General features: G+C 36.9%; 2 protein-coding genes across 4 annotated transcripts in view; one reads left to right on the top strand and one right to left on the bottom strand.

Moving 5' to 3' along the window:
• arl15a (ADP-ribosylation factor-like 15a) overlaps positions 1-19,338 on the bottom strand; it is a 66,343-nt gene extending 47,005 nt beyond the window's left edge. The window contains exon 1 of one of the 3 annotated variants that reach the window (XR_007143984.1): positions 19,067-19,337. Coding sequence is in view for 2 of the 3 variants with exons in the window: in XM_027163035.2 (XP_027018836.1) it covers positions 19,067-19,120 (54 nt within the window). In the remaining variant the exon portion in view is untranslated. Of the gene's footprint in view, positions 1-19,066 lie in introns of all 3 variants that reach the window. The other 2 variants (XM_027163035.2, XM_047819060.1) reach the window with 2 other exon arrangements.
• A 1,634-nt stretch (positions 19,339-20,972) lies between these two features.
• On the top strand, positions 20,973-21,873 carry hspb3 (heat shock protein, alpha-crystallin-related, b3). Its single transcript, XM_027163036.2, has one exon. The coding sequence runs from the start codon at positions 21,044-21,046 to the stop codon at positions 21,497-21,499; it is 456 nt and encodes a 151-aa protein (XP_027018837.1). The 5' UTR covers positions 20,973-21,043; the 3' UTR covers positions 21,500-21,873.
• The last annotated feature ends 115 nt before the right edge of the window (positions 21,874-21,988 follow it).

Raw genomic sequence — 21,988 nt, forward strand, 5'->3', positions numbered from 1 at the left:
ATTACTTTCACAGGCTCACACAGCAAATACACCTCATGTGATCAGTCAGTAAGGAGCACATGCTTCTTCTTTGTCACACAGCGACCTGGACATCTGGTTCTGTAAATTCCGGGAGGTCTTGCGACTAGAGATACTAACGTTGAATTCACCCCCCCCCCCCCCCCCCCACACACACACACACACAAACGTCCCTTCACTTACAGTGCACTAAAGCAGATGATAAATTCACTGCAGTCACTTAAAGCAAGTCCTGAGACTCTGACCTTTTGGCCATAAGGTCATCAGACAACAGCCACATGCTAGCTAAGCACACTGTTACAGAAATATTCTGAAAGCAGTTTCAGCCAGTTAGCTATTAAGAATCTTATGGGTGCTTTAAAAATATGGTCGGAAGAACATGATGAGCATTCACCAGCTTTGACTTTTTCCTCTGCCTCAGAAAAGACATCTCATATCTCAATAATTAACATGCACAAACCTCAGAGTTTTAGTTGTAGGCTAAATTGGTGGTTAGTATTTTAGGGCCTTATAAATGTGTTCCATTCATAAATTAATCTATGCAATACAATGTTGGTTTCTGGGTAGTAAGTGCGATTATTTTTGCCTGAGAAGTAATTAGTAAAATGGTTAATAATCATTTCAAATTTTGATTACATTACCTGGACTAGGGTATTGTGAAATTTATATATTTTCATTTAGAAAACATGTAAATATGCGTCTTTTCGTTCACATGAATGAAAATGTGAATTAATAGTAATATGTATTTATAATAGAATAGCACAAAAATGAACACGAAATATTTGGAAGTGAGTAGATTTACACTGTAAATCACTTTCACAAAACCATCCCCAAATGTACTGTAGACTCCCATTGTGTTTTCATTAAGTTGATATCAATGTCCAGTACATCTAGGTGGAAGAGCTTGCCTGGCCTGAATGTTCTCCTTGAGTTTATAATGATGAGCATAAGGGATATAGACTTTGGTAGCCATCCTATTCAGTGTGTCATAGTTCTTCACCAGCTTTGAATTTTACCTCTGACTCAGAAAAGAAATCTTAAAAGTACTTGAAGACTGCTGATTGGTTGTCTAGAGCTGTGACAAATTGTTTCATAAGGCTCGATTTGTGACGTGACATACGGCTAAGTACGGAGACCCATACTCAGAATTCGTTCTCTGCATTTAACCCATTCAAAGTGCACACACACAGCAGTGAACACACACCATGAACACACACCCGGAGCAGTGGGCAGCCATTTTTATGCTGCGGCGCCCAGGGAGCAGTTGGATGGATTCGGTGTCTTGCTCAAGGGCACCTCAGGTGTGGCCGGCCCGAGACTCGAACCCACAACCTTCGGGTTACAAGTCAGATTCTCTAACCATTAGGCCACGACTGAAAGTGCATGCCTGCACTGGTGGCATCAGACCTTCCTGGAGAAAACTAATGGCTCCCATTTTATGTTGTTCCTCCCCTCATCGCTCCGTATTTTAACAATGTCTGCTACAGCCAGTCCTGCATTTGGCAGTGTGTCTCGGTGTCTGTGCTGTCCCAAAAACAATGATAGCGGGGAAAATCACGAATGCCATCATTTTGAGGTCTGATCCGTGCTCATCATACAGTACTTCAACATAACAATAACCAAATGGATTTTTTTGTTGATTTCAAGAGAAAAAGAAATAGGAGGCTGGTAAGAGAACACTCATATGTAGTTTTATAACAGGAATTTGTTTCAGTGAAGTTCTACAACATAACTGCATGTAACTTTAAAAGGATAAAAATTTGATGTTTACTAACAAATCACCAATAGGAATAAAGGAATAAGAGGAATAAAACATTAGGGTATTGGCATTTGGTATGTTGGTATTTTGATATCATGGCAACGTATAACACCATCACTGATTATTTTCCTGTAACAACATGTTTCATTATTTTTTGTGCCTTACTTACAGAAAGAATGAATTATTTACAGTTACATGCTGTCTACAGTAATTGGAGCCATTTTGAAAACACTTGTATTTTTCTACATAAAAAAGAAGAAGCTTTTAGGGTGCTTGATTTAGTATCCATGATATGTTATATACGCAAGATTGGAAAGTATTCATGCACTAATTGCAGTCTGGAATATTGAAGTCAAATATATTGTAGTTAACAAAGATTTAATAGCGTAATAGAGTAGAAGTGTCTTGGCTGCAATATTTTGTCTAAAAGGACATCAAGACATTACCTCACTGATGTTGGAGCAGAAAAGCTAAGTAGTTATACTTTATTAAATTAGGAGGTATGGGTATGTACATATTTCATGCTGATATCAGCAATAACACTGCTCTGTTATGTTTTTAGGGGAAAAAGTTTTGTTAAAAGCACAACATAAGCCCATAACCCATGTCTCAATTTAAAAAAAAAAAAAAAAAGACGTCAAGACATCGACGGCTGATGTAATTAGGAGAGCTGGCTGAGGTCCAGGTTCTGGCAGGAAAACAAAGATCTAACAACACTAGACCTCGCCACGGCAGATGAGGGAATACAGCCTGGCCAAATCCACTCAGTAATGCCGCAATACTGAATCTTCCAACCTGATCGAACCAACACAGAACAATGCCCTGCTGCAAAAACAACTCATTCGCCTGCCAACTATTCCTGAATGGAGCCCTCAGTGGAGTGTGGGGAACCTTGTCTGCCCTACAATGTGGAAAAAAGAGGTAGCCGGATAAATTCTCTCAGGAGAAAAGGAATGTGTGTTTGCATTGCATTGGATCAGGAGATGACTGGTCATCACCGGTCATGGTGACCACTTCGTGAAGGCTGTCAGCATGGTGGGAGCAAACGTACGTTAGGGAGACTTTCCTGTAGATAGACGGACTAACTGCTCATTCTGTCGAGCTGTCTGTCAATAAGAAGCTCCATTTTAGAGGACAGTCTTATATTTTTAGAGCCAATAAACAAGGGAGCAAATGAGAGAGAAGAACCGCACAGACGAACATGGCTCACGTTTCACTCGTTTGCCCTCGGAGACTGCTGGAACAGAGCTAAGTGTTTGCGTGGAGGCAGTGTTGCCATCCCCCTCCAAATATCTCGCTAACCCTTTGCTGGGGCTTTGTCTGTGCTTTGACAGTTGCATTCTTGGGCCCCTGCTCTCACGAAGGGAGCCAGTGATGTTTCCATCTTCTTGTTCCTGATGCCTTGATAATCTACTAAGAAAAAATAGTGGAAAAACAACCTTGTTCTGTTTTTTTTTTTTTAATGTTATCCCCTATCATTGCATAATATCACTTGGTCATGCATGAAAGCATTTCCCCGCTTTATTACTCCTACTGTGCCACAAAAACAATGACTAATAACCCAGTATCATTAAACAATTACCTAATCAGAACAACATGGTGGATAATTATGTTTTTCTTAAAGTCAGATGTGAGCTAGGAATACCATTTGGTAGGCAACACAAGCCTTGGCAACACACAGAAAACCACTTAAATTGACCCACATTAACTGAGCTCATCTTTCACAGATTTGGAACCATAAGTATATAAAAAATCAAAGATATCATCTCATGTCTCTTCCCCTTGCCGAACATTGCTGGCATTCCTGAGGGGCTCATGTAACGAGAACAATCCGAGACGTTGTAAATAACAACTAGTACAATGATGCCTGGGACTGTCTTCACTCACAGCAAACATAATCCCATGACATGGAAACCATGTTTAATTTGAATTATTATTTATAATCATATTTATTTCTGCTTTGATTTGTGTAATTTTAAAATTAAAAACAAAATTGCAAGAACTATGCTTAAGAAATATTGTATTATATGCATGCTGGTAGAGGAAAATAATCAACAAATGGGTGGAAAAGTTATACTTTATATGAACTTATTGTATCTTGTGGTTTGAAGTATCTTGTTGAGGTATCTTGTGGAACATCTATAACAGTTTCTGTTGTCAGTTACGTTATATAGTATATACAGCTACATACTTCATATTACTAAGAAACCACAAAGTGTCATTTCTACTGTCCTGTACACTTCCATGGCAGAAACCTTGAGTGTTACAAAGCAGGGATGTCCAACAATCATATACCAACAGATACAATTAGTTAATAGGTTGCACATTTTCTTAGTTTGTATGTATTGAATGTTTGCATTTATTGTTCCTATGATCACTTACTTTATAGCAGCTGTATACCCTCATTTCCTCACCATCCTCTCTTATCTCTGTCTCTATTGAAGCTAATAAGATGACACAAAGTCTTCATTCCTCTGGAGGTTTACCGACTGTTAAAATGCACTAACATCGGAGACTCCTCTAATAAATGTTGCATAAACGTCTCCTAACTGAAAGCGTCACCGTAAATATTTCTTTGTTAAATAATAAGACTTTGATTATAAATTGCTGTACGTGTCTCTGTGAATAAGTATTTAATATAGAAACTGATAGACACTGGTATAAGAATGGAATAACGTGTGATTATCCCACTTTCTCTTAAAGTTAATGAGACAGAAACTAAGAATCGTAACTTCAGACTGTTACAAAGTGCTGAAACAGGAGACTCTTTCTATAAATACCAGATACAGGATAGCTTTAGTCAAGTCAAGTCAAGTCAAGTCAAGTCAAGTCAAGTCAAGAAGCTTTTATTGTCATTTCAACCATATATAGCTGACATAGTACACGGTGAAATGAGACAACATTTCTCCAGGATCATGGTGCTACAAAGAACAAAGACAGAGCTAAGGACTTAAGTAAGTTAGTCCTAGACACATAAAGTGCATCTGTGCAACCTGTTGCAAACAGTGCAAGACAGAAGACAAAAAGACAGTGCAGGACAAAACAAACAATACAAGACATTACACAAAAGACAATAGACAAAAGAAGCGCCGACCGGTGTATACTGTATGTTCTATAGTACACGTGCAGAAGGTACTTTACTGTCAAGGTACAATGAGTGTAAATGTAAATATAAGTAAATTCTGCACAAACAATATTCTTTAAAATGAACATGTAAAGTAAGATTCTAACAAATATTGACAACAAAGAACGAATGTTTTTAAATACAAAACACTTTTGTAGTATACGATTATAAGCATGTAATATATGCTTTTAACTATTATTTCAAATGGATAAATGTGTAAGGGATTATTTGCTCTCGAAATAAATCCTCAATTCCCATATCTGTCCTAACTTTTCTACACTATACTCTAAATATATATGCAATGAGTATTTTCTAAAAAATATATGCCACAAGTTCTTTGGAGCAGGTCTAAAAGTTTTTTTTTGTTCCTTGAAGAACATTTTGTAGAAAGATTTTTATGTGGAATAATTGTTGTCATGAAAAATAGTATAATTTGAAATGAATAATTAGTTGCTGATGTTAAATTGTCCTACGCTGGAATAAAGTTAAGATTGTAGTATTTAATCCTTTAAAGGTTATTTTGCTAATCTAGGAGTTTGCCTTGTTTTTTTTATCTAGATGTGACGTTTGAATTTAAATAATGCTGCTTCAAGGAAATCTATTTGTCTATGACGTAATACACTGGCTGTGCTTTCAAAACATGAATTAAAACTAATTAGACTAAAGTGCTGTTAGATATTTGACTTGGACCAGATTTAATGTGTCTGGAAAAGTGTCCATTGAGACTGTTTGCTGCTCTAGTGCAGAAGAATGGCCATAAATGCAAGTGCATCATTAAAAACAAACGAATATCAAATGCACATCATCTATTTCTAGACAGTAATCATTATAAGGTGCCTTTCCATGGTCTTTCAGGCAGTTTTTGTTATCGGGTTGTTTTTCTGGACGATTAAAGGAGAGTCCGGCTGGATTGAAGAAATGAGACTGGGGGGAGGGGATAAGAAAATAGTCGCAGACACAGCAACACAGACAGCAGGGAGGACCCAGGCAAGCCAGCATAGACCTGGCATTCCCTCAGTGAGCACACTCGTTCCAGCCGTGACCCTTCCCTGCCCAGACGACCGCTAGCAACACTTGTCTGCATGGCTCTCCGGTGACCTTTGAAATGACAGTCCTTTATATGGGTGTCCAGATGGAGCAGAGCAGCAATAGTGCTAACTGATACGTGTGTAACACACACCAGTCATAACACAGCCCCCGACCGCACAGCAATCCATAGTGAGAAGCTGCTGCTGTCTCGTCGTATCGAGGGGGGGTGAAGGCGGTGGCCATGGTGGTGGTGGTGGTGGTGGTGGTGGTGGTGGTGGTGGTGGTGGGGAGACCTTCATTCATTTATTTCCCCACACCCTTCATGTTGATGTTTGCTGCTAAGACAGGGGACTGACAGCATTACAGGGGGGAGATGAAGCTAGCTAGGACCCTGGTATAGTGGAGTTTGTGCCAGGCAGATGGCTTGCCACATTTATAGAGGAATAAATAAATAAATGCTTGCGAGACTGTAGTGTCCACTCTTTGTTGGTGCCAAACCAACCACAGATTACTCAACTGTCATGCATGTTGTGCGAACCCCGCACAGGCAGAGGTCTTCTGATCGTTGAAAGAATGCTTTTATTATTATTTGTCACACAGAACTGTTTGACATTCCCTGTCTCCCATTGTATCAGCTTCCAACACAGATGTTTTCTGTGTATGCAATAAAAAAAATTAAGAATTTAATATGTATCCGATTTTAAAGTATCGATGAAGGATTAAAAAATCTTGATCCTTGTCAGATGTCGTGAACGTACAGTCATGATTGCCATCGTCTCTGCGGGAATCCCTGTACCACAGCCAATTCCATGCGTCTGTTTTCAGGCTTGTGACCCATGTGTTTGTGTGAGGCCATGCTGTAGGTCCAGACAGCCACAGCAACAGTATGTGTCACTATGTTAGGCCACAGCACCCCCTAGCTATTTTTTCAAATAGCAAGCTCAACTCAGTACTGGAAACATTATCCAGTGAAACAGATAAGATAAGATAAAAAAAATCCAAATTATTTTCATGGTCAGGAAGGTAGATCAAACCCAGAAATGTATATTCCAAAATGTATATTTTAAATTCAAATATGTAAAAGGGGCTAATTTGACATGACGTTAAATGTACAATTTGAAAAAAAGTCACTTGACAGAGTTCTTTAGATCTAAATTGAAAGTATTTGTTTTTCAGGGTTGATAAAATATTTGCATGTCTCCATCATGATAAACCTTTTACATCAACATGGAATAAATTAACTTAGGACAAGAAGGTTTCGATCTTGCTTTTTTCCCAGCAAACCCATTACATAGTGTTTGCATTATACTTGGCAAGAGTACAAGATGTTTATTTGTAGAACACCACACATTCTTTAAGATATATGATATATAAAATTTGCATCTGAAGTGCATCTGAATTATTAAGTGTATCTATTAAATTTAAAAATGACCCATTACATTAGCTTGGTGTTTTTTCCCTTTTGTCTCAGTACAACAGCATGTCAAATATTTGCATAACTTATTTCTTTTTTAATGATAGACATGAGGCCATAATTAATTTGCGTAGCAGTGGTAAAATTGCTTTCCAACTTAAAAAGGTAAACTCTTGCACAGGCAAGAAATATCAGAAGATTTCTACAGTTCTTCATGTGAATGTGGACAAAATGCACGTAGGAAAAGAATACATTTGATTGTCAGTGCCAACAACTTGCACTGTTGTCAAATCAAATGGGGGGGGGGATGATGTTTGGTTATTCAGAAGGTAAAACAGAATCTAATGCAGTTTCTGATTTTAAAAACGAGTAGATTGTAACCAAAATCACAGTCAGTGTGAATATCACTACTTCATCAAGAATAGAAACCCATCAAGTCAAGAAACAGAACATACAGTAAAGGCAAGAAACACAACATAAAATCCAGAATTTCCTATACTGTTCAGACCTGAGCCAGAAGAGTGATGAACATAGAGAACAAACTAAAAAACAAAGAGAAAATTGATTCTTTAAAATGGAAAATTTGATATTCAAACTCCATCCATTTCATTTGATAACTAGAAATGGTTAGCATGTCTTCACTTACAAATACACAACTATTAACATTCTGTTTTTCTGACTTTTGGTGTACAATTGAACGTTAATTACTCAGTAACACGACACACCCTTTCTTTAGCTTTCTTAAGCAATTGTATAATCACAAATAATCTAGACTGCTGCATATACAATTTTCTACTCAAGTCTATCATTCAGTCATTTATCTTCAGTAACCACTTTATCATGGTCAGGGAGCCTTTCCTTTTAACATTAGGTCCACAGCAGGAGAATTGAGCCGAGATGGGACGATGACAAAAGAGGCATTTTTTTTTTTAATGATTTGATTTTGATAACTTGAATGTAAGCACTGTTTTACCCTGGTCGGGATGTCTATTCCGGGAACCCAAGGCACTAGGTGGGAATGCACATTGGATAGGATGTCTGTTCATCCCAGGGTACCATATTCCATACTCAGACATTCACACATTAATTCACACCTAGGGGCAATTTAGCATAACCTGGTATGTTTTTGGGAGTGGGGGGAAACCAAAGAACACAGAGGAAACCCATATGGTCACAGGAAGAACATGCACCACTCACTATTGTCTTCTTCCAAAACATAATATAGTATGCACTGTTAATATGTTCTGTTAATATGTTCAGATACCGCAACTCTAGTTAAGTATGCTACCTACTTTTAGGGTCCTGCTAGAAAATAGTCAAAGAATGATTCAAATTCGATAAGCATAATAAAAACAATGACTTAATCAAAGAAGGCTGTGAGATATTATTATTTATTACAATAGCCATCCCAGCAACCTAGATTGGCTGTGACTTTTTTCCTAAAATCATAGTACTGGATGCTCATTTGTCAGAGGTAAGATCAGAGCTGAAGAGCAGCCTTGGAAAAACATTTGGACTAAGAATGGACTGGAGTATCAGTCAAAAGGTGATTCCCACCGAGTCCCCATGCATGGATCAGGTTACCACTGGCTAGCCACATGAAAGAGACCCAGTAATCCACATACACAGGCGTCTGCAACTCCCCCTCGAGCCCCTCAACATAGCTTCCTCACCCCTTTACCCAAAAACAGGAGCAGTACCAGACACAGCCCATGTTCCACAAATTTCAGCCTCGTCATGGAGGATTATCATACCCTATGTATGACCCACATAGGTTAGCTTAGTCTACACAGAAACTTGTTTTTCTCCAGGATCGTTTTGTTTGGCTGTAGCCCCGGGGGCCACTGAAGGGTGTGGGGAGGTGATCAGACCCCCAAATAGTGCAAGAGGGGGGTGCAGCTGTAAATCTTGATGTCACCAATGGGTAGGCAGTTGCAAACCATTATCATAAATCTGACAAACGCTAATTTGATGGGAGGCTGTATCTGTCTGGACTGGCTGGTCTAGACGGCCTATTGAGAGATCCTACAGCAGGGGGAACTGTTTGTTCCCTCACCATGACCATCTGGATCTAGCAATAAGCAGTAAGCTGCACATTTCACAGACTGAACAAAGTGGGCCATTTCCATTGCCATTGTTAAGGTTAAGTTCCTTCAATGACTCTGCTATACAATATACTTTACTCTGGACATTCCAGGACTGAATAACTCAAGTTCATCCATCAGTCTATGTTTGATAAGTACTGAGTTTTAAAAGACAGTGTTATATATATATATATATATATATATATATATATATATATATATATATATATATATATATATATATATATATATATTAACATTAGCAATGTACTCAGTATGCACCAGATGTAAAACTACTTTTAGGCCTTATATTTAAACTGATGTTAAGAGGGGCTGGGAAATGTAACTCACAGTTCACAGTGAGTCTATCCAGAAGGGTTTAAAGTGAGGCATGTCAGTGATAGATCCAAGAATATTGGCAACCCCGCCATTCACCACATGGCCCTCTTGGTCCGATTCACATCAACTCTCAAGTGAGTTACTGTCCAAAAGTTTATCTCCAAAATTTTATGTATATATTAATCTAAGCATCAAAGGGTTTTTTTTGGTCCCTTTAATAATTACTCCCATTTTAACTAAAATAGCACCAAGAAAGTCTTTACTTCCTTACTACTTTGACTCTTTTTCCAATCTGACAGCAAAACAAAGGATGGTTAACCTAGTGTGAAATGTTTTTGTTGGCACTCATTCTCACACAAATGTTGGGTAATCCTGTCCTTCTGCATAATTGGTCAGGAAAGAAAGAAATGGCGACATGAGAAACATGATCTGAACAGCATGTCCTGCACAGCTTTTGAGAAACTATCAGGACCCACATTATCTTCCCTGGCGAAATAAAGACTAAACATTTATCCATCTGAAGATTATTCCAGTACAAATTGAACTTCATCACTGTGTTAACAGTGTGCAAGAATTTGAATTTCAACACACGGCAACATTTTTACACAGATGGTAACTTACAAGAAGCAAGAGAAGAGCAATAGGGGTAGAATATGAGTTTGAAGAAGTTTGCATTTGGGAAAATAAATCACATCATTGGAAAGGATTTTTAGTCTCTGCATATTAGCAGAAGGCATCCAAAGTTTGGTTTTCAATACACAAAGTGGACAAAAAGATAGTTTACACACCAACATAGTGGATCAAAGCCTGAGGGCCTCCTTTAGAAAGAATGAATGAACGAATATACGTGGCGTAGGGTACCCTAAAATCAAGATATAGCAGAGGGTACCCACTATGCCATCCATCACAATTTTTTCACAAACCTAATTGTTTCTGAGGCCATTTTTTCAGGGAAAAAAGCACATCTATTTTGCAGCAGTGAAGTGTGGAAATCTTTCAAACTAAACAGCCCCTCTCTAACTGACATCTCGAGACTCGACTGTAAACAATAAATCAGCTTTTAAACATAGTTCACAATCCAGAAATTGGGGAAATCAAATGACATTTTTTTTTCCATGATGTAAAAAAGCCTGCCATGATTAGTTAAGACACAAGTAATTACAAATATTACTAATATTTAAACATTTCTTAACATTCACTGAAAAACATAAACTAAAAACATTTTAGGACAAAGTAGTTAGCTAAGCACATATCTTACTTCTAAGGGAAAAAAGAACATGCTATTTCAACAAATTTCAAAAGCAGCCAATATATCCAACACGTTAACCTTTGCAATACACAGCATGCTTATTCCCAGGGACTTCATTGTACAAAGTTCGGCAACTTGAATGGGCCTTCATTAGAGGGAGTTTGTGTCAACAGTTTATTATGCAAATAGCCATAGCCCCTTCATGTGTTGAATCACCTTCAGGAGGGAAGGATCCATAATGGCAGCCATTGTGGTCTCTAAGCTCCAAACGGTCTTTTTCCATCAAAGAACCTCCGGAAGGTTCTTGCTGGGTGCAGTTGAATGCCCACTTAGTCCACATCCCGACCCCCGTGGTAGGGTAAAGGTTGAACCCATCCGAGGGACCCCATACCAAAACAGTCAATTAGGCAAAAATGCATGACAATGAATTTCAGCATTGTTTCAATGATGGTAATGAGAGCCTTTCACCTCCCTATGAGACCTCTGATGTCTGTGCGTGTTTCAAAGAACACAAGGCTAATGAGAACTCATTGCCATGGTTCTCGATGCTACCAAACATCTTTGACACCGTTTTGCACCTTTTTATGTTTTCACAAAACAGTCACAAAGGCTGATTTAGGAAAGGTTTCCAGTGTCAACCATGACATACTGTATAAACTCAGTTCTTGCAGATCTTTGTACTCTTTATTTGGTATATTTTTTTTCTCGGAGAAACCAGGATGTGACTGGTTTTGTATGAGACCGGATTATTTGATTGCAATTACCAGTATTCATCTGACATGAAATTTACAACTCAAGTAGACACAGACAAAGACTACTTAATATTCAGTACACATTTCAGTGTTCTTAAGATCTGAGTCTAGAGATTAGGCTAACATGGTGGATTTCACTGATTCTGTAACTGATCGCAGACATTTGTTTCATCTAAATGGTGCAAAATTTTTATTTTTTTTTTTTTGTTACTAATACAAATTTATTATACAGCATATACGGTATTTCTGGGAAATCTCGTCAAGTCACAGCACGGATTAAGTTCCATGATAAAACACAACAGAAATAAGCAAAGAAAAATCCTGAATTTGATACCTTTCCAATAACATGTGATGTACCACAGCAATTAGCATTTCATCTTGAAGTATTACAGCAATTAGCTTAAAAATCATTTAAATCTACCATACTTTTCAATTATATTTAGTGCTGTAAGTTAGAGTGCAACGATATCTGTCCTGAAAAGTCTTGTACTGACACTGTAGACACCTTCCAAAAAATGCTAAATAAAAGTTTTCCACAACAATCATTTACATATTTTTAATTCATTTATATGCAATACGAAGCCTATGATACATGTGTAGCTACAATATGAATGAGAACATTTAAATTATTATAAACCTTGCACTGGAACTAGTATCAATCTGCTGTTATCAGAAAGAAATCGATACCTTCTGACCAAATGAGAATCAAGCATTCAATAGTACTGTGGTGTAAATGATAAAAATGCAGACAAAAGCGATCCAGTCAGTCCTCCATGCAGTTTGGGATGAAACCAGCATGTTGCCTGAGGGGTGAGACCTCAGCCCTACATGTTTTCTCTACACTGAGGGATCGGGGGATTTGAACTACACTGTGAGACAAAAGGGTCTTAAGTGCCAAAACCAACATCTAACCACACCTTTGTGAAAGCTGGAGGGAAAAACCTGCTGTCTGTTGACATGAGGAATGTTTTGTCATACTATCTGAGGACATAGTAGTATATTAGATTATATGAGAGCCTGGGAACCATTCTCAAATCCATAATATTGGGCTTAAAACGAGAAGGTTTTCCCCCTCACTCCTCTCATATTATCCAATCCTGGATAATATATGCAATAAAAACACAACAATCCTCTGAACAATCTTCTGCTTAGGCACTAGATATTGGTCTCAGACTCTAGGATGGATGCAGAAATAATTATGTCTTACTTTAATAGAATTCCTATGTAGTGTGAGACGGACAGTGACGAACCAAAAAGTTTCCCTTTCATTAAAAAAATCTGTATGAGTGAACTGTCAAGATTGTACAGCCTACTTTGCTGATTATACAAGAGGCAAGAAATTCCGAACAAAGTGTTTAACATGCGAGCATTTTTGTATTTCTATTCTCACAAATCTGATCCATGTCCAAGAAGGGACTGCTCCAAGAGTTTGTACTCCCAAACACATTCCATATTCCTAGAGGAAATATGGACTGACGATGTAGGTTGTGAGCTGTGGACATACATAAGGAATTACTGCAAATAAGAACATCTGCTAGTGCATCTGCTGTTGAACCCACAAGGTTCAAAACATCTGGAGTAGAACTAGAGCCAGTTACCTAGATCCTTTACCTGATGAATGCCTGCTGTCAGATGGTGATCAATAGGTTATCCTCACGCTAGTTTTGCCTGACTCCACAGCTCTTAATTGGCATCCATGATCATGTGATCTGTGTTCTCAGTATTGTAGATGTATGTATAGTCAATATTTTGTTCTCAGTATTATATAATGGTTCAATGCATCTTCTCTAAGATTCAGTGTTAAAAAAAATCCTTGTAGAATGTAAAACAATAAAGATTAAATGGCACCTTGAAATCACTCAAAAATAGACAAATGTAAAAATGGTTATTGACAAAATGCCAATGAAATTAGCCAATATTGAGTGGCAAAGTGGCGTCTAACAAGCTAGCATTTTGCTAATGGTTCATCTGCCGCTCCAAATGAAGCTATTTGAAGATTTATGCAAAATAGTATTAACAGATTCAATTCAGTTCAGTTCAATAGAATCAAATTGACTACTTACAGTTTGTGGGATTCACCGGGATGAATATAGCTGAAATTTGCACATCCTTTCCCAGACCCTACTTTATATTGTGCCTCCTTTAAGAAGTCTTAGATGAAATGCTGAATGAACTGTTAAGCTGCTTCTGACCAGCAAACCAGCACAAGAGCTTAACACCTAGGTCAGGTGTGAACACGTCAACTACAAAATCAGGACCATACAGGGACAAGAGCCCTGAGGACTGGGTTGGAAAATACGGTTGATCATTAATAATTATGTAATAATATTCAAACCAGAACTGTATTGTTGGGACCATCATCAAACAAATAAATACAATTCATGCCATGCACCAAAGACTTAAAAGTCTTAAAGGCTTATTCACATAGCAAAAATCATACCTTTATTTAAAGGTTTTTTATTTTAGCTAAATTTTTCTAAATTGTTTTCTTTTTATTTGTAAACTGACCTTTTTGTATTCGTTTAAATTTCATTTATTTTTCATTTGTCTATTTTTACCTAATTTTATTTCATTTCAGGTAGGTTTTTTAAAAGTAGGCTGTATTTGACATATTTTTTAAAAGTTGCTTTTAACTTAATACACATTTTTATCCTTTTTTTTACTTTCAGGTTGAGTTTTTATTTGTTTGTTTTTTTGGGGGTTTTTTTTTGTTTGTTTTTTGTTTTTCACTTCTTTTACTTTAAAATTGACTTCTTTATTAAAGTTTATTTTTTATTTCAATTGAAGATCATTCTACATCTGTTTTTTTAAACTGAGTCATTTTATTTAAACTCAACTTTGTATTTAAAATTGGATTTTAAAAGTAGACTTAATATGATATTTTTAAGTTGATATTTTTTAATTCCCTTCTCTTTTTAAACTTTTTCTGTACTTATTTTACTTTCTTATTATTTTACTTTTTATTTACAGACTCATATTTATATTTAGAAGACTTTTGATATTGACTTATAAAGGAGAATCTTTTTAACTATAGTTGACTTTAAAAAAAACGATGACTTCCATTTTAGGTTTAAATAATTAAACTACAATTAATTAATTGCTATCGGTTATTTTCAGAGACGTGTTGGAATGTGTTTCATGATCACTTGCATACCTTATTTTTATCACTAATAAACATGTTGCTATTCAAAACATGCACTTCTACCTATTTATCTGTTCTTGTGTTCTGTTCCATTGGCAGGACACTGGCTCTTTATGTGCATTAAAATAATTATTATCTAGAAATGACCCGAGAATATTGTGTCCTTTCAAAAGAATCCAGTTGCTGTTCTCTGAGGTGCTTATACATCAGATTTAAATTTGTATTCATTTGTTTGTTGTTACATTTTTGTCGATCTTTTTGGATCCAAAGTCTCAAAAACATTGCTTATGAAATAGTAAATTCAATCCAGAATGAGGCCCACAGTTCCAAGCCCACCCATCATCAAAGCACATGCTTAGATACATAAAGTGACATGCATCATAGGCGACATGGATTCTGCAGACAAAGGGCGATTTATTAGTATGTCATTCATACGAGTACAGGCTGTGTCATGGCTTTAATGACTTTCAGGCTGAACTTTCTGGTAATATTATTATCATTTTGGCAGCATACAAAGAGCAGGCAAGGCTTTAAATTATTGTGGCAAAGATATCTCCCAGATAGATAATGACACACTATATACATAGAATAAATCATTTCTTCACATTTATGGATTAGAGAACTTGTTTATTACATCCCTCGTGTTTAGATGTGGCAGTTTTGATTATCACAGCCTTTTCTTAAGATTCGTCTCACTCCTCATATATACACAGTACTGTTGATTTATCAAATCTGAATGGTCAGAAGGTGTTATTTCATTTTATATAAGACCAGATCTGTGAAAAGTTTTGACTCTAGGGCAAATAAAAAATGATTTAATAGACTATTGTTTCTATAGTAACTGCTGTGACTTGTATGTCAGATGATTCACTATGATCTAATGGTAATTATTAAAAGATTTAAAATAAAAAAAATTAGCAAGTTATCATATTTTTAGGTGTTTTAGCAGTTTTTGGATTACTGGTTCCAGTAAAATGGTTGCATTTCAGCACAGATCATTTCTGGCTCCATAGAATAATGTTCACATCTTTTTCATTGGTTATATATGACAGCTGATTTCTGTAGTTTTCTCATAGTTAGTCTATGCTGATTGTTCAGTGGGTGGTCTAGAGACGTAATAAGCAGCTTTCTTGGAGATATTCTTTAATAAAAGAAAAGAGATCTTGTTCTACAGACATGGACAGTGAGCATACTAGTCTGCTGTACTCGAGTAGACCCTTGGGTTGAGATTATATGACGAAATGCTGCCACTTAGTGGTAAAATGTTAAACAGTTCTTGAGTTAAATAAAAGGTCTTGATGCATGAATAGAGGAAAGATTAGGGTTTGCTTCAAACCTCTCTAATAGGGAAACCATCTGTTTTTTGTGTTCTTTAACTTGTTAAAGAAAGTCTTTAGTATATAGAGTGTATATGATGTCAAAATATAAAAAAATCACATAAGACAAGCGACATACAGTACATCCACCTTTAACACATCAATACACACTGCATCAATATATCCTAAGTGTATCATGAGTGAAGGAAATGTAGCTCAGTTATCACCTTTATATCAAAGGCTTTTTCTTCAAACTATCTATTAAACTACACTTAATCCAGTTAATCCTTAATTGGCTTTTATAGTCTGTTTTTCCAGGTGTTTAATACTGTGCTCTGTATAGTTATGCTTGTAGAAGTGTGGCTTAGGCACCACAGGGGTCTGGGATGTGATTTTGTCTGGTGTTACAGGAGAGAAAATGACAACCTTCCAAATTATTAGTCATATAGGTAACGTTAAAAATGGTCACTGGATGGTAAAAATGACTAAATGGTCTTTTTTTTAAGTTTTAAATGAATGATAATATTTATTTAGCTGATACATAAATAAATAAACAAACAAACAAACAAACAATTTATTAGTAGTTTAGTAGTAGTAGTAGTAGTAGTAGTAGTATATTCGTAACAATAAATAATAATAATAATAATAATAATAATAATAATAATAATAATAATAATAATAATAATAATAATAATAATAATAATAATAATTGAAAGTCCTGGTCTATAGCCTGTCACAATGGACAACGTTTACAACAGAACAGCTATAAGAAGTCACGTCAAAACTCCAGAACCTCCAGATAACGTGTCACACAGCTATACTACATACACTGTGACTTTCATCTCTGTTTTCAAGCAATTCATTTTATATTGTTTGGTGTGCCCCATTCTACCCTCCTTCTCTTTTCTAATACTCCAGTTCAACTTAGTCCAGGGTTGTTATTATTATCTGGTGAGTTACACAGGAACAGTGGAAACATTAAAATGCAGAAATGGAAACTTCAGGCCCAGGCTTGAGCAACATTACTATTAAATAATGACATTATTTTGTGATATGACCCTTCGCAAAAAACTCTTCAGGCTGACTGGGTAGTGATGTCACATCACAGTGTCCTGGTCTTTGACCCCGAGCTTCATTAACTGATCTGACACTGTTACTGTTTCACTTGATTCTTGTCATTTGTATATACACATACTGTAGAGTGGTTTATATCATTGTGAAATCTTGTATCATTTCTAACCTGGGTTTCACTACACCTAGGCCACATGTACCCTGGGGTTTCCTACTTTTGTGTTTTTTTTGTATTGAATTTGCTATTATAACCATGCCTGTCTGTGATCTGAGCCCTTTTTAAAGAACAACGGCAGTACAATGTGAATAATTTGGCAAAGCTTAGGTATGTGTCAAAAGTCTGGAACCTTGACTACACGTCGTGTGGATTGGCCCACCATTTGGTGTCTTAATGAAACCACTTCAGGGGTCTAATGAGGAACATTAAGGCTTCCAGGCTCAGAGTCACAGCTGTTGCCTAGACACGCTGTAGTCATTGTTTAGCCAGGCCACACTTTTTCCACATTGGACACATTTGTGCATGAGTACTTTGGACATCTTACACGTGTCACAGCACTTAACACAGGGTTTAAAATTGTCAGAGGGTAACATGAGAATTTCATGGTTTTGCCCATGATAAAAGGATCATTAGCCAGGGGAATCGAATATTATGATGTTATGGAGATCATTCCGACATCTGGTTTGAGTCATGATACACTTGTGTATGCCTGAATGTGTTTTTTTTTTAGCTCTGAAGTGGATTAGCACTTTTTGTTCAGTTTCAGATCAGTGAATGAAGAGTAAAGCATTTACTAGAACAATATAATAGTCAAGTGATCCCTAAAGACAACCGGGACAAAAACAATGCTCACTGGAACTAATGAAAAACGAGTAGAAATAATCAGGCATTTGTTCTCACATTTTCTTTTAATAATTAAAAACATAGCTTTGTTTTTTCCCCATGACTTTAGAAGTTAATTTTTAGTTAAGTTATATTCTTCTGGAAACAGTATCATTTACAAGAAATTTAGCACCACAGCGGGTGAAATATCTAGCCTGGGTTTTAATCCGTCATGTACACCTGCTAGACTTTAAAGATTCCCAGAGACAATGAGACGAGCAAAGGCTGTTTTTTTGAAAAGTTAGAAACATTCTTAACAATTATTTCGACTGAAATATTATCTGCCATGGTCAGACAGCCCATGTTTGTTATTCTATTAAACTAGCAGGATGTGTTGGCAGGTCCAGACCTATATTATTGTAACTGCTGGAACCTGGCAATATGTTTTAAGAGGAACGAATGGATAAAAAGCAGAGTTTAAGACAACATATGAAGTGAAGGAATTAGACTTCTAAGTACGGTGTAGATATGGGATGAGTGGATGTGTCCATTGCAAAAAATGAATGCAGAGTGCAATCTCCAATTAATACCATTTATTATTTTCATTTTTTAAAAAAGAAGGCAATCTAGAAGCTTTTAAATCTTAATGGATTTAGATTAAGTTTAAATTGTAAGTTAATATGATGTAGAACAGATCAGATAAATGCATTTGTGAACTAATGCAACAAAAATAAGTTGAATTGATATCATTATAGAAGTTCTCGTTAAAGTACAAGGTTAAAGAACCATTGATAGAAAAAGGAACAGTGTGCAGTTTCAGGTTCCATTCGATCCTATCGATCTCAGTCTCATTATGTCCCAGTAGGCCAATCCTTACACTGATTAAATCATAGAAACTGATCACTACTGAGAGCAATCTCACATTAAGTCACATTGGACAAACTCTTACCGTGTAAAAGGCAATCCTGCACAACGCTATGGAGAGCCGAATGTTTTCAGCCATCTACGGTGCCTAGCAACAGCGTCACCGACGACAACCAAACACGCTGAGCCGGAGGAAGTGAATGAAGAGCTTGTTGTCGCAATGAGACAAAGCCCTAAAGATATGCAAGTCAACATGCAGGAGAGGTGGTCCGTGGTCCGTGGTCTGTCTTTATCTACTCACAAAATAGGAGGAGACCATTTACTTCATTTCAGACTCCAAAAACAAACAGGGAGGGAGGAAGGGAATAAGAAAGAGGCACAGAGAGAGAGAGAGAGAGAGAGAGAGAGAGAGAGAGAGAGAGAGAGAGAGAGAGAGAGAGAGAGAGAGAGAGAGAGAGAGAGACAGAGAGAGAGAGAGAGACAGAGAGAGAGAGAGAGAGAGAGAGAGAGAGAGAGAGAGAGAGAGAGAGAGAGAGAGAGAGAGAGAGAGAGAGAGAGAGAGAGAGAGAGAGAGAGAGAGAGAGAGAGAGAGAGAGAGAGAGAGAGAGAGAGAGAGAGAGAACAACTGAAACCCTAGATTAGATTAGTGTACTGCTTCCCTCCAGAGATTATCGGCTGAGCAGCAACCATTCTCCAAAATAAACCCTGCTAATTGGATTATACAGTTTTTCACACCTACAGTAGATAATAAATAAAACCATATGATGCCACTGTCTAAAGGGCTCTTAACAAAACACCTAATTCATATTGAACAACGACCTGAAACAAAAAGCAAGAATTTGTATATTCACTTAAATATTGAGTTAAAATTTGGATTACAACAATTTTTGTGTTCAAGCAATGTGCAAAGTACTATAACTTTAATTTCCGTTTTAATTTAATTAGATTGCATAGAGCAGCAGAATCATTGAGAGTCATGGCTGTTACAGGTCACTGACAGTGCAGGTTTGGACACACTTGTTTGCTTGGCGTACGCTTTAACTCTTGGTACAGTGGATATAATGATGGCTAAAACTCATTTAAACTAATACGAAACCAAGAGAATTGCTGACAATGGACTTTAAACCAACATTGGCTGGCATTAGTCCAACCACTTTTGTCAAGGTAGACTTTAAGTCTGTAGTTTAATGTTGGCCTTTTGGACAAACTGATATTAATTATTAAGTTGGCACCTAGTGATGGCTCAACAAAATGGTAGATTGTGTCCCAACATTGGCTCAATAACAGTTTACTAGAGATAAACAAGGAAATTTAGTGTCAATTAGATATCCTATAGACATATAGGCATATAAAACAAAAAATATAGGCAACTAGGTAAAAGATAAAGATAAGGGATGCGATGGCCTAGGGTTTTAGGTGCTGGACTACCAGTTGGAAGGCTGTGAGTTCAATTCTCACATCCACCAGGCTGCCACTTCTGGGCACATGTGCAAGGCCCTTAACCCTCAATAATAAACTGTATAAAACAAATGAGATGAAATTTTAAGTCGCTCTGGATAAGGGCATCTGCTAAATGCTGAAATGTTCCATGATCCATAAGAATAAAAAAATCTAGGAATATTTAAATAAACGATAGATTATTTTGAAAAACAGCTAAACAGCTAAAATCTAAAGTATAGAGAATAACTACATTTTCCCGCTTGTAGTATTAAGGTGCACCACAAGGTGGCAGCAAAGACGTGCAAAAATGTTGCACCGTATATAAAAATAGAATTCTTTCTTTATTTAACAGTTAAAATCAAGTATGCCCCACTTGTGTGTTCAGGACCCGCAGACAGTCCATATATTGCTGTATCCCTGATATTTACACAGATATACAGGGGTGTATTTTATAGATATTGTACAATTCTATTTACTCAACACGTGACAACATTCTTGCTAACTCTAAAAAAAGGATCATGTTAGCACCAACCCACTTGCCCCTGGTTCGGAAACATAAGCTGGTCTTATTATAGATTTAGTTCAACCTAACGTGACTTGGTCAGATTTATCTCTGACGGCCATGGCAGAAGAAGGAGTCACCGTTTCTCATGGAATCTCATGCCCAGCACGGCACTTGTTGCATTTTGGAAAAAAGGGTCTAGAAAAGTGTACAGAAATCCATAACTTGTTTGCCTTGCCAGGACCTGGATTCCAGGAACTTAAACTGGACACCAGTAGAAATACTGGATTTGTGGGCAGTGACGAGGATTTAGGAGAGCCAATGTTCCGAATCCTTTTGGATGTGATTCAGTTCAAACCCGAAGACATTCTCATCCAAGTGTTTGAGGGGTGGCTGATGGTCAGAGGGCAACACGGTGCACGGATGGATGAGCACGGCTTCGTGTCACGAAGCTTCACCAGACAGTATCAGCTACCTGATCTTAAAATGCAGGCAGGAGACCTGACAGCCATGCTGTGTCATGATGGTATACTGGTGGTGGAAACCAAAGAAAGATGGTGGGCAGCATCTGATTAATTCTTGGTAAAACTTGACCACAGTCTTGACCACATGCATGGAGGAGGAAAAATATGTCAATATATTATTGCAGTTATTCTCTGAGTGGTAAAAGGAGATGAGTGAAATGTTGATTGATTGTGTAATGTGTGTGCTGAAATCACTGTAAATTGTGTCAGGTTGTACAACAGTGTATTATTTTGCATATATTTGACAATTTTAACAACTTATATTGTAAAAAAAATTTAACTCCTTCTTTCCAGTATGTGCAAATCAAATATGAAACACTGTAGTGTTTACGGTTGAAAGAAAGGAAGTGTAAATAATAAAAAAATATTAACCTCTGTGATTTGTTGTTAAACTCGTGTTGTTACTTAATATTTCTGCATACAATTAAATAGCTCATGTTAAAATATCTAAACGTCGTCCTTCCCTTATTGAGTGAAAAAATACATTCTTCAGCTTATGGTATGCCAAACATTTGCCTTTATAACCTCCAGCCTCTTGTGT

Source organism: Tachysurus fulvidraco, chromosome 9 (genome assembly GCF_022655615.1).
Source record: "Tachysurus fulvidraco isolate hzauxx_2018 chromosome 9, HZAU_PFXX_2.0, whole genome shotgun sequence".
In the NCBI taxonomy this organism is placed as follows: Eukaryota; Metazoa; Chordata; class Actinopteri; order Siluriformes; family Bagridae; genus Tachysurus; species Tachysurus fulvidraco.

What these genes read in the sequence shown, in the direction of transcription:
- hspb3 (XM_027163036.2), top strand. Translation starts at nt 21,044, where the DNA reads ATGGCAGAAGAAGGAGTCACCGTTTCTCATGGAATCTCATGCCCAGCA.